This window comes from Sminthopsis crassicaudata, chromosome 1 (assembly GCF_048593235.1).
Source record: "Sminthopsis crassicaudata isolate SCR6 chromosome 1, ASM4859323v1, whole genome shotgun sequence".
In the NCBI taxonomy this organism is placed as follows: Eukaryota; Metazoa; Chordata; class Mammalia; order Dasyuromorphia; family Dasyuridae; genus Sminthopsis; species Sminthopsis crassicaudata.
Window position 1 is genome coordinate 58,978,067 of NC_133617.1, and position 15,907 is coordinate 58,993,973.

General features: G+C 34.3%; 1 protein-coding gene across 9 annotated transcripts in view; it reads left to right on the top strand.

Moving 5' to 3' along the window:
• The window catches only part of EPS15L1 (epidermal growth factor receptor pathway substrate 15 like 1), a 111,479-nt gene that overhangs the window by 20,390 nt on the left and 75,182 nt on the right, over positions 1-15,907 (top strand). For 8 of the 9 annotated variants that reach the window (XR_012488570.1, XM_074306090.1, XM_074306107.1 and 5 more), the window contains exons 5-12: positions 38-133; positions 509-571; positions 5,060-5,185; positions 7,427-7,486; positions 9,380-9,613; positions 11,426-11,583; positions 14,260-14,416; positions 14,613-14,698. Coding sequence is in view for 8 of the 9 variants with exons in the window: in XM_074306090.1 (XP_074162191.1) it covers positions 38-133; positions 509-571; positions 5,060-5,185; positions 7,427-7,486; positions 9,380-9,613; positions 11,426-11,583; positions 14,260-14,416; positions 14,613-14,698 (980 nt within the window). In the remaining variant the exon portion in view is untranslated. Of the gene's footprint in view, positions 1-37; positions 134-508; positions 572-5,040; positions 5,186-7,426; positions 7,487-9,379; positions 9,614-11,425; positions 11,584-14,259; positions 14,417-14,612; positions 14,699-15,907 lie in introns of those variants that run through there. The other variant, XM_074306136.1, reaches the window with a different exon arrangement.

The following is a 15,907-nucleotide window of genomic DNA, read 5'->3' on the forward strand; positions in this document are numbered from 1 at the left end:
CATTAATTGTTTGCTTACCATGTTTTTGGATTTGTAGGGTTTCTATGTTGCCCTGAGACTAATAGCATGTGCACAAAATGGCCATGAAGTTAACTTGAGTAGCCTAAACTTGAGTCTCCCGCCTCCGAAATTTGTAAGTGGTTATTGTTAAAACTGTTAAATGAATTTCACTTTTGTTTTATAAATTATTCTTTTTATCCTTATAAGCACCAACCTAGGATCTCATTTTCCCCTTCTTGTATCAGCTTTGCATTTGCTAGTCTTTTGAGTAAAAACAGTAAATCTTTCATTCCTTATTTTAAAAAATTTAAATAGTATTTTATTTTTTCCAATTATGTATAAAGACGACTTTCAACATTCATTTTTTGTAAAATTCTGAGTTACGAAACAGTAAGCTATCTGATCTAAATTATACATGTATAGTCATGTTATTCCTTATTGATGATAATACTAATAACATTAACAACATTGAGTGGCTACTGACATCAGATGTTTTTCCTTTTTTCAGCATGATACTAGCAGTCCTTTATTGGTTACACCTCCTGCAGCAGAGTCCCACTGGGCTGTTAGGGTAAGTTGAGCATGGAACCATTGAGCTTCAATTGTCTTCTCTAGGGAATGTCATGTTGAATGTTTTTAAGGTTGCTCACAACCTATTCTGGAAATGATGATACCACATAGATATATATATATATATATATATATATATATATATATATATATATATATATATATATATATTTTTTTTTTTTTTTTTTTTTTTTTTGGATAATTTTAATAGTATTTTATTTTTCCAAATACATGCAAAGATAGTTTTCACCATTCACTCCAGCAAAACCTTGTGTTCCAAAATTTTTTCCCTCTCCTATCGCTTCTTTCCTTCTCAAGACAGAAAGCAATTCGATATAAGTTAAACATATACAATTCTTCTAAACGTTTTTCCATATTCATCATGCTGCATAAAAAAAAAAAAATCAGATCAAATGGGGAAAAAAATAAGAAAAGGGAACAAAAAAACAAGCAAACAACAACAAAAGGTAAAAATACTATGTTGTGATCCACATTCAGTCCCTCATAATCTTTCTGGATGCAGATGGCTCTTTCCATCACAAGTTTATTGGAATTGCCTTGAATCATCTCATTGTTGAAAAGAACCAAGTCCATCACAGTTGATCGTCTTATAATCTTGTTGCTGTGTATGCTGTCCTCTTGGTTCTTCTCACTTCACTTAGCCTCAATTCATGGAAGTTTTTCTAGGCTTTTCTGAAAATCAGCCTGCTCATCATTTCTTATAGAACAGTAATGTTCCATTACCTTTATATATCATATTTTATTCAGCCATTCCACTCAGTTTCCAGTTCCTTACCACTACAAAAACAGCTGCTACAAACATTTTTGCATATCACAGGCAGTTTTCACTGAGATATACTTTGTACAAAGTTCTATTCGAGTTAGTTGATTTAAGTAAGGGACGATTTATTAAATGCCTACTGTGTAGATAGATAGGTAGTACTGTGCCATGTACTGTCCCTGCTTTTAAGGAATTCTCGGTCTAATATTAGAAATTCAGTTTTTAAGAAGGAGAGTAGTGAGTGACATCTTTGAAATAATAGACTGGCAACTAAGAGTTATGTAAGCTGGGCTTACATAATTCCAATGTTTTAAGGTTTATGTTTTCATTTAATGCTTCTGCCTGGTTATTGAATACCTATAAACATGTGCCAGCTTATCGCAAAAGTTAACTAAAAACTTGTGAACATTATAACTTTGTTACTTTGCTTAAAAAATTTTTTTTTGAAGTTATCTTTTGGCTATCATCTATGTTTGCCAGTGTATCTCTTTTTCCTTCCTTTTCTAGAAAACTATCCTTTATTACAAAGAATAATAACAGGTCCTCCTTACCCCCTTTTTGCAAGGAAAAAAGGGAGGTATCAAGTAGTTAGGAGACTTCCGTACATTACGGGTAGACTTCTGGGTTTAGAGTTAGGTAGACCTAAATTCACATTCTTCTTTAGATACTCAGTGACTATCCCTTAATCTCCCAGTCCCAGTTTCTTTGTCTGTAAAATGGGAATAAAAATAAGTACTTTACAAGGTTGTTCTGAGGATCAAATATGTTGGAGATTAAAAACACTTTGCAAGCCTTTTTTTGTTTCTGTTTTTGGCTTTGTTTTTTTAGTCATATTTGACCCTTTGTGACCACATTTGGGGTTTTCTTGGCAAACATACTGGAATGATTTGCCATTTCCTTCTCTAGATCATTTTATATTTGAATAAACTGGGTGAAACAAAGTGAATCAAATACCTAGTCAATGTCTGAGGCCAGATGTGAACTCAGGAAGAGAAATCTGACTCCTGGCCCAGCACTCTGCTTCCACCTATCTGCTTCTATGTAAATATTAGCAGTTATTAACTATTAGGTATCTTTCATCTCTTTTCTCTTTTAGACCAAGCTTGGGCTGTGTAATTTTGGAGCATGCAGTTTCAAGTGTGGTGCTGTTCTTTCCATTTACATTGTCCTAGTCATTATTCATTGTTTTCTTGGTTCTCCTTAACTTCACTTTATATCAATTTCTAGAATTCTTCCCCTGTTTCTCTGTAGTTTTCATATTCATTGTTTCTTACAGCATAGTGTTATTTTATTTTTTATGTGTCACATTTTTTTTTTTTAGTCCTTGCCCAGTGAGTAGACATCATTTTTCCCCCAGTGTTTTTTTTTTTTTTTTTGTTTTGTTTTGTTTTGTTTTGTTTTCTGCTATAAAAAAGGCTGCTATAAATATTTTAGAGTATATGGATCCTTTTTATTTTTGACTTCTTTGGTAATTGCCTACTAGTCAAAGAACGTGGATATTTTAATTTCTTTGAATAATTGTATGTTGCTTTTCATAATTATTTTGGTAATTTATAACTCTGCCAATAGTGCATTATTGTGCCTATATTGCTATATGTTCCCGCTCCCTCACCCATATACACAGTTACTTCTTCCCTCTTTTGTCATCCTTTCTGATTTGACTATGAGGTAAAATTTTAGAGTAGTTTTCATTTTCATTTTCTACAAATTCTCCAAATAGTGACTTGGAATTTTCTTTCACATGATTGTTAATCGTTTGCTGTTCTTTTGAGAAATTTTTTTTTCTGTATTCTTTGATTAGTCATGACTTAGATATTTTGAAATATTTTTGATTTTATTGATGTTGGTTAGTATTGCCTCCCTTCATTTCTTCTCATCCGCATTGCGATCCACATTCACTTGTGAATCCACCTAGCTTGTTAGTGTATTTGAGACCTCCTATTGGGATTCCTCATTTGAAAACTGCTTCTCTGTGAACAATCATTCTCACTATATGACCAGTCAGTTTTCTTTAACTGTCTTACACAGCCATGCCATTATGTTTAATACCATTTATTTGCATGCAAGTTTAGCTCTCAAAAATAATGATGCCCAAGATTTTTTTTTTAATTTTAGTTTTTATTTGTAATCTCTCTTCAACATTTATCTGTTTTTTCTTAAGTTTTTGGTTTACAGTTCCATTTTGATACAAAAGATGTGACTAGAAAGATAATATTAAAACTTTTGCAAACAAAATTATATATTATGTCATTATATTAGCAGAAAATTACCCTAGCAGACTTCTGTCATGCTTGACTAAAAAGGCAAACCCCCTCCAAAAAAACCAATCCATGGGTTAAATAAATTTTTGCTTACCTTTTTGAAGGGGATTGAGAAGGGTGCATGGGAGGGTACAGAAAAATAATCTTATGGACTTTTTGGTTTCCTACTTTTAAAAAATTCAAGTGCTATTTTAATGGTGGTCTTTAAACTACTATTTTAAAACTTAATTTAATTTTTGATTCTTTTACTTTTATTTTATGGAGGCAATTGGGATTGAGTGACTTGCCCAGGGTCACACAGCCAAGGAGTGTTAAATGTCTGAGTTCAGATTTGAACTCAGGTCTTCCTGACTTTAGGGCTGATGATTCACTACACCAACTAGCTACTCCTAAATAACTATTTTTAATAAAGTAGAAATTCAGTCTTTATTGTTTTTACTTTTCCCCCTACTAACTAGCTTTCTTGAAAAAGGAATGGTTGGAATACAGAGGGAGAACAGGAAACTACCATTTATTTGACTTAGATATCATGAAATATTGAATTCCACAATCAAGCATTTATGACCTGTCATTTGTCAATAACATACAGTATTTCAAAAAATCTCATTCTTTATAAACATATGATGTAACTGAGGCTGTCTGTTACCTGTTTGCTAAGCTGACTAGCTTTGGAGGTCTTGCTAGTGCTAGTGTGATCAGATGTTTCTTTTCCTCAGTCTTCACAGCTTTTCTGAGACAGCTATATCCTGATATAGGAAAAGAGGTTTCTCAATGAGTGGGTGAATGAGTTGCGAGACAAGTTTATTATATGCTGTCTCTGCTCTGTGTTAAGTGAAAGTTAGAAGTGGTTTAATCATTTGAATGATTTTGGATTACTACCTATTTTGTAATTATCTTTTTTTTTTTTTTTTTTGAGGCAATTGGGGTTAAGTGACTTGCCCAGGATCACACAGCTAGGAAGTGTTAACTGTCTGGGACCAGATTTGAACTAGGTCCTCTTGACTTCAGGGCTGGTGCTAGTTACTTTTTTTTTTTTTTTTTTTGGGCAGCATTTTATCATATTTTATGATAAAAATGTTCTTGTGTGTAGTGTAGAGCCAAAATCATTGCACAAGTGTTCCTATTAATCCTGATGAGATAGTTATTTTTGTAGTTACAACTACTGCAACATAAGTTGCTTCTTTATATGTTATATGGTGAATCAGGTAAGAGCAACATTCTATATTTTTTCATCTCATTGCCAGTGACTTCCCTAATCTGTAGCCAAACCTCCAGAAAATTCTTTCATTTAAGTTAAAAATCTGCATTTGAAGTCTGAAACTGTATTGAGGATATCTTGTGATCTCAGCAAGAGAAATGGTTAGCTGTTAGTTTCTTGTAAGATCTTATTTTTGACACTCACACAGGCACACTTTTTTACTTATTCAGGCTATTTCTTACCAACTAGGTGGAAGAGAAAGCAAAATTTGATGGAATTTTTGAAAGCCTATTACCTATAAATGGATTGCTTTCTGGAGACAAAGTAAAACCAGTTCTGATGAACTCCAAGCTACCTCTTGATATCCTGGGCAGGGTAAGTACACACTTATGTATCATTATTAGATTATGCAAACAAAGCAAGGGTTCTTCATCTTATTTGTTTCAGTCTGGGGAAGTCTGTAGATTCCTTTCCTGGAATCATTTTATGAAATACAGAAATAAAATACATAGCTTTACAAAGGAAACCAATTATTTTGAAATACAGAAGGAAGAAAAAAAGCTTATGGGCCCCCATTAAGAACCCCTGCACTAAAGCCTTATTCTGAACATTTCATTATGTCGTGGAACTGATTCTGTGTTCCTTAAAGGTTCTGTCAGTGGAGCAAAAGCTCTTGCATGTTTACAATTGGGAAAGCTTTGGGGTGGATTGTGTACTAGTTGTTTGGAGACAGGTCTACCCAAGTAAGGAAAGACTGATCCCACAGTTTTGGTCATGGTAAGACATTCCCATGAAAGTGTTGCAAACTGTGTGTGTCTTTCTGTCTGTTTTATTTATTTAAAAAAAAAAAAAAAAAAAAAAAAAAAAGACCTGAATTAACAATTTGCCTCAAGCACTCATTAGTTATATGACTCAGATAAAGGTCACTTAACTTTTTTTTTTCCATCTGTGAAATGGGGATAATAATAACACCCACCTCACAGAGTTTTTATGAAAATCAATTAAGTATGTAAATAATTTTGCAGACCTTTAAAGTGCTATGTAAATCTTAGCCACAATTGTAATAATTATTGTTATTATAAAGTATGTTTATAAGGCAGTGATACTGCTTTATGGAATTTTTTTTGTTACTTTATAAATCATATCTTAAAATAAGGGAGTTGGGCTAGATCTCTTTTTTTAAGTGTGTTGTTATAAATTACATTTTAATATGATACTATGTCGATACATACTTAGTGATGAGGCATTTTATGTATATATTTTCATATATATGCATATATGTATGTGTGTGATGGCAAGTACCATTTATATATACATACACACACACATACACATAGAGTGGAAAGAGTGCTGAGCCTGGAGTCAGAATGACCTGAATTCAAATTTGACCCCAGACATTTACTAGCTTTGTGACTCTGGGCAAATCATTTAACTTCTGTTTGCCTTAATCCATTGGAGAAAGAAATGGCAAACCACTCCAATATCTTTGCAAAGAAAATTCCATAGACATCATTGGTATTCTGTGGTCCATGTGGTATTGAAGAAGAATGAAGAAGAACAACCACTACCACCATCACCATATATATTTGTTTTAAAAATGTTTATTTTGACTTTTTTCGATAACTTGTTTCCACAGTAGTCATTTCTTAATATATCCAGTAAGTTCTTTTTGTTACAAAAAAAAGAAATAAAAAAGAAAAAGTCATGTAAAACCAACCAACGTATCCCCGGTGTTTAATAGTGTTGGCATTGCTGATATGGACTTATATGATTAAAGATTTTGTAATTTTTAAAAGCAATTTCTGATCTCTCTTTCCAATCCTGTCCACTTCTTCTCCTCCCCTCTCCCCAGCTCCACCAGTTGCACTAGTTGAACATGGAAAATTCTTAGAAATAGAAGTGAACAGTCTCATTTTAGTGTTTTAAGTTGAATGAAGCACAATGTCAAATTCATAGAGGAAAGAATTTTAACACATAACATATTAGCAAATCTGTGGATCCTGGGGGCAGGCAGAAGAAACCCTTTCAGATGAATCCCCTGGAATTTAACTTGAGTTGTAGTCTTCTACTTCAATATGAACCTATTGAAGTCTTCTTGCTTCTCTGTTTAAGAATTAGACTGATATTGAGTTTAGTTTAACATTATAAACCAAAAAAGAAAAGTTAAGATAAGCTTTTGTGCTAAGATATCAGTGTTGTTAAAAGTATGTGTTTCTTGGGTACAATTATAATCATGACCAGATATTAGGAAGAAAAGGTGCAAAATGCTATATAGTGAATTTGAAAAGGTATTTCTTTATGCATTTGTGTTCTGTATATTTATGTAAAAGGTACTTGTAAACTATTTTGAAAATGTGTTCTGATTAGATCTATATTTCTTACTTCACTATACATTTCTGTTTCCAAATCTGAGTTCTCCTAAGTTTTATTAAGGCTTGACAGCTACAGTTCACTCCTTTTATTTGGATTGACCAGAAAAACTGAATTTAGTGGCCACTAGAGTTTCTGGGCATTCATCTGCCCTCAAATTCTTCAGGTATGTTTCTAAGTGACTAAATGAAAATAAGGATCTTCAGAATCTAATCTTATTGGTTTTTTCTAACTTCCTAATTGTAGGTCTGGGATCTCAGTGATATTGACAAAGATGGACATTTGGACAAAGATGAATTTGCTGTGGTAGGCGACTTTCTTCTTACTTTTTAAATATATGTGCAGAGGAAGGACATGTGAAACTTAGGGTTTCTTGATTTTATTATCTAGATTTATCCCTTTTTTCCTGTCTTTTTCTTTTTTTTTCTTTTAGGGGCAGCAATAGGCTTGTCTAGTGATCCTACTTTCCTTTATTTGGCTGCCTTCTGATATATCTGACCCCTTAATTTCTTCCCACTGCTGCCTTTCTATCTATCTATCTATCTATCATGTGTCTTATTGCCTTTGCCCTGATTCCACTGATATCTTTGTCTTTCTCCCAACTTCTCATTTTTCTTCCTACGTTCAGTGCGCTCTTTGACCTATCACTAAGGTTTTGTTTACAGCAGTGAGAGGTTTTTACAGAATTAATTCATTCTTTTAAAATCTAACTTCTAAAGAAGCTATATGCTTTTGGTGGCACTGAGAAGAATATGTAGTCACTAAGTTAGATGATTAGAAAATATGATTCTTAAAATGTATAATATGTAGTAGGTTTTGAAGAACTGTCATAGAAATGATCTATAAATTGCTTTTTAAAAAACATTTTGATTTAATAACTTGCTTATGATACTAATTATGGTTATCAGTCTGGATACTCCCTCCCTTGATATGGATCATAATTGAATCTGAATTATTATAGGCCCCTCCAATTTATCCCTCATGGCCAATCTCATCATGATATAATGTTACATATAGATTTAAACTAGGTTGCTCCTCTTGACAGGTTCTAGATCTGACATTCTCCGATCCATTTTTTTGGCAGAACCTGTGAGAATCTGTTGTTTGTTAAACACACAGCCTTTGAGAATCCATGGTTAAAGTTATAGTACACTGAGTCAATGGGAGGGGTGTCAGTAAAGTTGGCCCCCTTCGGTGCTGTTACTTTATTATCAAAGTTTGGATTGTGTGCACATATCAATACTTTTTAAAGATAACCTTCAATATCCTTGTGACATAGTGGGTTGATTATTCATGCTGGCCAAGCAACTGATTAGTACATTGAAGGTGTAAACTTGTAAGAAAAATAATCTTGAATTTGATTTTTTAAAAAAAACAACTTGGGGCAGCTAGGTGGTGCAGTGGCTGGAGCACCAGCCCTGAATTCAGGAGGACTCGAGTTCAAATCTGATCTCAGGCACTTAAAACTTCCCAGCTATGTGACCCTGGGCAAGTCACTTAACCCCAGCCTCAGGAAAAAACAAAAAAACAAAAAAAACAACTTACATGAAGTATACCCATTTTTGGCATTTATTTATTTAGTATGTGCTCATAGTACATAATATAAAAACAATTTAACATAATAGAGAATCAGTCTTGATGGTGGAAGTCCTGACTGTGACACATATTAGCTGTGTGATATTTTAACAACAAATAGCAGTTATTATTTGTAAGTTATGGATGAGTTGCTGATCTAAGTCAGTGGTAAATGTTTTTACACGGGAAGTTCCCTGCACTAATGTAATCCCAGGACCAAATTTAAAAAAGCAAAATCCAACCAAACCAAACAAGATCCAAGATTTAATTGTTTTTACTGAGCAATCTTAAAGTTTATAATTTCAGTAATTTGGAAATTAGAAACTGATTTATGGAAATACTTTCAGGACATTGAATGTTTCATGTAATATAAGAGTAGTTATTTTACTTTGGTATCAAAATTCTAGCACAGGAGAATTAGCAAATGTGGAAAGAAATCATACTTTAAATATTTTTGTTTTCAGGAAAATGATCTTTATATTTTAGTTTAGAAGCTTCCTTAAATTGAGTCTGTCAAAGAATCATAAATGTGGGAACTGCTATCATTGCTGTTCCTTATGTTCTCTTCTGTCTTTCTCTTTGTTGATTGACTTTTATAGGTCTGTTAAATTTTGTTACTTGCAGGCGATGCACCTAGTATATCGAGCCCTTGAGAAAGAACCAGTTCCCTCTGTACTTCCCCCATCACTTATACCACCTTCCAAAAGAAAAAAAACTGTTTTTCCTGGTGCTGTCCCTGTTCTTCCTGCAAGTCCCCCACCCAAGGATAGCCTCCGTTCAACTCCCTCCCATGGTAGTGTGAACAGTCTGAATAGCACGGGAAGCTTATCTCCTAAACATGGTGTAAAACAAACCCAGGTAGGTTTTTCATTTCTAGGTGGTCTCCATGGGAAAGTACTTCCTCTCTGTATTTTTTTGCCATATTTATTATTCTGCCAAATATAATATCTTAATGTGTGGGTTGTCATAATTGGATGGTAGAAAAGGTGTTTTGTTTTGTTAACTGAAACATGCAATTTTGGTGTATTTAAACACCATCTTTGATTACCAAGAGAACAGGCATTACATGCTAGAATAGACCTCCTAAAAATAGAAAGGGAAACTCATAAAACTATTCTTATTTCCTGCGCAAAATGTATCTATGTATATGTGTGTATATATCTATACACAAAAATGTATATATATACACACACATACATAAACATACATATATACATACATGCATACAGGCAATACATCAGTTAGGGATATGCATATGCATATATACATATATAGACCTGCTAAATTTAGTTTTGTGTTCAGATTATATGTATTATTATAAATATACATATCTATACAACATATATAGATGCATATTTATATGTGCATATGTATGTATAACTCTACCTAGTCACACAAGTAAAACTCATTTTCTTTCCTTCTATACTTACCCCTTTTTCTCAACTACTCTGCTGATTACTAGAGGTACTGCTATCTTCCCAATGATCCAGACTTACAATCTAGGTGTCCCTTTCACTTGCCACATCCAGTCATTTGTCAAGAGCAGCCCTTTTTACTTTCATACCATCTTTGGTAGGTCTCCTCACCTCTGACCCCACCACTATCTTGATACATCTTATACCTAGACTTTGGTACTTGCCTACTTCCTGGTCTCCCTGTTACAAGTCGCTCCCTAAACGCTATCCATTTTTCTCTCAGCTGACAGATTGATCTTTGAGCACAGATATGACCATGGTATTGTCCCCTCACCTGCTATCCTGGTTTTTTTCTTCTGGTTCTTCTCTAGTTTGTTAGTGTTCCTTCTATAGCCTAGAACTGAGCATCATAATCAAAATGGGATTAGAGTACACAGTACGGTGGGCCTGTCACATCTCCAGTTTTCAGATACATACTTGCGGCTTGGCCTCAGACACTTACCAAATCTATTTTGCCTCATCCTTATCTGTAAAATGAGATTGATAATAGTACCTCCTTCCCAGGGATGTTGTGAAGATCAAATGATGATAAAGTGCGTAGCACAGTGCATGGCATGTATAAACACTATAGAATGTTAGTTTTTATAATAATCATTTAGCAACATGGTTTCACCTCTCCATGAAAAAAAAATTGTGGATCCTCAGTGCACACACCTCACAAATAGTAGTTTTATTGATTACAAAATTCAGCATTTTATTTGGTGAGAGGGTGGTGATGGTGATAGTGTGAAGGTATTGAAAATTCCAAGTAACTGACTTGGGAGTTCATTCTACTTAAAAAGTTATAATAATCATTGAGAGTATAATTAGAATAAAAATAAAGATTTGGTCACCAGACCAAAACAAAAGCCTTGGAATAAAAAGAGAGCCATATATTTTGAAGAGTTGTAAAAGGAAGGTACTATCTACCTTAGGTTGTCATTGTTTAGAACCAGATACTTCAAGAAATTCTGCAAACTAGAATATTTAATGAAGTTTTATCATAAGTCCTTAATAGATTCAATATAAATGCACCCTTGTGAAATCAGTCAGCATTGAAGAGAGCAATTTTGTCATTGGTGCCACTGTGTGAGACAAAATTCCAAAATGAATGGATTGTTGGTTTTATCTTTGGGTAATAAAAAGTGTGGATTTAGTGATCTTCTTAAAGATGACTCACTTTAAACCTTTTTTTTTTTTTTTTTTTTTTTTAAAGCCAACAGTGAATTGGGTGGTACCAATGTCCGATAAAGTGAGATTTGATGAAATTTTCCTGAAAACTGATTTGGACATGGATGGTTATGTGAGTGGCCAGGAAGTGAAAGAAATATTTATTCACTCAGGCCTGACTCAGAGTCTTTTGGCACACATATGGTAAGAATTGAAAATCTCTTCTTCAGAAATTTCTTTTTTGATTGAAAACTATTTTGGTGTTGGATATAATTACTGAGAGAGGTTAGATGGGGGAAAAAAAGGGGAAAAAAGCAATAGCCAATTACTCTGAATACATTTTGAAAAGGTTGGAACTTCTAACCTTAGATAAAACCAAGGAATAATTTAATAGTATTTTTTATGGCTGCTATATGAAATTTTAGTGTAAGGGGACAAACTGTTTTTAGTTTTCTGCATAAAAGTTTATAGAAGTTAATGAACTATTTGAGAGTACATCTTTACTTTTGAAACTAATTTTACCACAAACATCTGAAAATTTGGGTTTAAGTTGTAATTTTATTCTGGGGTAAATTCGAATCCAAGTGAGAAAATTCTGAGGCTGTGATTATACAGTAGTGACAATGTTGGTTTTTTTTTTTTTTTAAAAAGCAATAGAGCAAAACTTAGACAAGTAAGTATTTGCTTTCCTCAAAATAATTCCCTTTGGAATTTGCTTCAGATCTGGTTATGCATGAGATATTACTTTATAGTCTTATAACTTTTTCTTGATTTTTGTTTTTATCTTAATTGATATTCCAGTTCAATTATCTGTTCCATTTGTCTAATTTAACCCCCAATTCACCCTAGTAAGATGGGTTCTTTAAAAAAAGATTTAGTTACTCAGTACATATTTCCTCAAGTGGAATCCGAGATGTGATTTTTGAATTGTAGTAGTGTCATTGGATAAACAATCAGTTCATCAGGAGGCATCTATTGCAAACTTGATTTGTCTCAAACTCTATGTGAAGTACTGAAGATAGAAAGATTTGAAAAGTGAACTAATGCCTGCCTTCAAGGAGCTTACATTCTGGCAGTGGAATAATTAATTCCTGAAAATTACTTTGGAGGCTATATTAAATATATTTTAGTTAACATTTGCTTTAAACAGTCATACTGATCATGCTATGGGAAAATCTCTAAAAGATTTCAAGATTTCCTTCAAAATATTTAAGTCTTTTTTTTTTTTTTTCCCCCCTGAGGCTAGGGTTAAGTGACTTCCCCAGGGTCATACAGCTAGGAAGTGTTAAGTGTCTGAGACCAGATTTGAACTCGGGTCCTCCTAATTCAGGGGTGGTGCTCTATCCACTTCGCCACCTAGCTGCCCCAAAATATTTAAGTCTTAACAGGAATGGGCAATCATCCACCTTTCACTCCTTGCTAATCAGTGCTATACCACTATCTTATTATCCTGTTATGTAGAGTCAAGTATACTTGCGGCCCTCCTTTGAGCCTCCTCTTGGTTCTCCCACTGTCTCAGAGCAATCTGGCATCTTTCAGTACTGCAATAGAGGCCTCTTTTTTTTTGTTGTTGTTGTTGTTTTGTTTTGTTTTGTTTTTCTCAATTCCTCATATAAAAAACTTTGAGTGCCTAGTTACCCAGATAGGTTGCTAAGATGTAGAAGTTTTTTCATTTGAGAATCTTAAAAAGAGAATGGATAATTTATCTTCTCCAGTTTGGAAATGGTTAAATCATGATTTCAGCTTTGTAGTATTTTATGTTTTATAAAATCTTTTTCTCCCAACACTCTGATGAGGTATAGCTAGTGCTGATACTAATATCTTGATTTTTCAGATAAGGAAACAGATAAGGGGTTTTAAGTGACTTTTCCACAGAGCTAGTAGAAGTCTTAGTGAAAGGTGGAGGCCAGGACTGATTGGCCTCCCTAGTGGAAAGTGCTAATTAGCATTAGTGAGTGGTTTGTGGGATGGTTTCATCCCCTTCATCTTTGTATAAAACAGTGAATTTATATACAGTTAACCACTTCAGGTCCTCTCTCCTCCAATGTAAGAGTTATCACTTCACAAAGATCTGTGACTCAGCTTGTTGATAATAACTTAAGTCATGTGGTTCTGTTTGGTATAGAAGTTGATTGGGTGAGAGTGGGAGTGTGGGGCAAGAAAAGTTTCCTCCATAGAAGGATGGGTCAGATTTAAAGGAAGCTAGGTGGCATTGTTTATTTTTCATTTTAAAAGGAGATATTCAGAGGGATTTCTAAATGTACAGGTACCTTTAGATGTGTTGTATAAATCGATAAAATTTATTAGTTCCACGCTGCGTGAATGATATTCTATGATTAGAGTGGCTATTAGGGATGGAAATTACTTTTTAAAAGTCTAATATTTGTTAAATGTTGGCAGGTATCTTGGCACTGTGCTAGACACATGATATAGACAGGGCAGTGCCCAGAACACATGAGATGCTGCTTCTTTATGTATAGCCTGTAAGCTATAAGCATCAGCCACTGGAGCTAGAGAAATAAAAGTCCCCTCCTTGTATATAACAGGCTCTGCTTAAACAAAGACTCTCTTAATTAACCTGGGGTCTTTCAACATCAGGCTCGAAATCACAAGTGATGGTGGATTTTTTATTTCTTTCTCGCATAATTAGACATTTTCAGTTAATGGAATCTTAGTCATAGCTTCTCAGGCAAGATAAGTAGAAATTGGGATGGGAAAAAAAAGAAAACGGCTCATTTCATTCTTTTTGCTGTCATGGTAATCTTTGTGGAGGAGCTGGGTTTTTTCAAAACACTGGAAGATTGGATTTTTATTTTATACTTATTAGTCATGTTGGATTAATTATTTAATAAGTAATTGGTGTTTCCACATTTGTGACAGGGCCCTGGCTGATACAAGGCAGACGGGAAAGTTAAGCAAGGAGCAGTTTGCATTAGCCATGTATTTCATTCAGCAAAAGGTTCATAAAGGAATAGATCCTCCTCAGGTTTTGTCCTCTGACATGATTCCTCCCTCAGAAAGAAACACTCCTCTTCAGGTGAGTGTAAGGGAGGCCAGAAAGCACCTCAGCCACGTGGGAATGGGGGTAAATCCACTGGACATATTTCCTTTCTTCTGCTTTTACGCTGTTAAAACTTGTGCTAGTGTGGGTGCTCCTCTGGGCATCAGTTAATCATAACATTCATTAACATTAAGAAATGATTACCTTATTGCATGTTTGGATTTTTTTCTAGGATAGTTCAAGTATTCTTGGATCAGGGGAATTCACAGGAGTAAAAGAACTTGATGATATCAGTCAGGAGATTGCTCAGCTGCAAAGGTATCTCATAAATTGCTTTTAGCATTTTCTTCCTAAAATGTCTCTAAAAGTTATACAAAATACATAGTAATGCCTTGCAAAGATCAAGGAAAAGCTATATGTAAAAATGGAACGTTGATGTTTCTGTTATGTCCTAATGAGTCACTAAATAAGTATTTATAACCATGTGCCATCTTTGACCTATGACCTACTGCTGTGTGCCAGTAGAGATTCAAAGGCAAAAGTGAAAGCCCTGGATTTCAAGGAGCTTGCATTCTATTACATAGACAAATACACATGGACTAGTCATCTGTAAAGGCAATAGGGACTGGGGTAGGAAGTCAGAAAAGGCTTCTTCTTGAAGGTGGTGCTTGAGCTGAGTCTTGACATCAGGATATAAAGAAGAAAGAATGTATTAGAAACACAGGGGATGACTAGTGTAAAAGTATTGAGGGGAGCTAGAACATTGTATGTATAGAATAGCCAGTGTACTGGTCTCTATTTCTGGATTTTAGAATAATAAAGAGGTTGGGATTAGGTGAAGAGCTTTAGATTCCAGACAAGAGAGTTTATACTTTATCTTAGTGGTAATAGAGAGCTGATGGAGTTTTGAGTAGGGAAATATTGTGCTTAGACCAGAATTTAAGAAAAGTCACTCTGATTGGTCTGTGAAGAACAGATTGGAGTCAGGAGAAAGTTGAAGTTGGGAGATCGATGATAAGGCCATGACAATTGTCTGGTAAAGAAGTGGTGAGGAGCTAAGCTTGACTGGGGGTGTATGAGTAAAGAGAAAGGGATATATGTGATTGATGGTGTAGAAACAACATTTAACTATTGATTGGACATTATGGGAGAAGGATAGTAAGGAGTTGAGGATGACCCTGGTGTTACAAACCTGTTATGGGAAGTATGCTAGGGAAAAAATAAGCATGAGTTTTGTTTAGTTATTGATGCATTTAATGGATTTTTTTCAGTGACATCTTTTACTTGAGAACATTTGATAGCCCTCACTTTGGTACACCAGATTCTGTCTGAGGCATGTTATATTTGCTTATGAGTCTGTACCAAGTGTATAGTTGTGGATGAAGCCTCTCACAGAAATCATGGTATTTCAAAGGTGTAGGGGATCTTAAAATTGATTAATCTTCTAATCCTTATTTGAAAAATGATGCACTCTTTTTTTGGAAGGGGTAGAAGGGTGGGGTGGAAGCAATTGGGCTTTGTACCTTC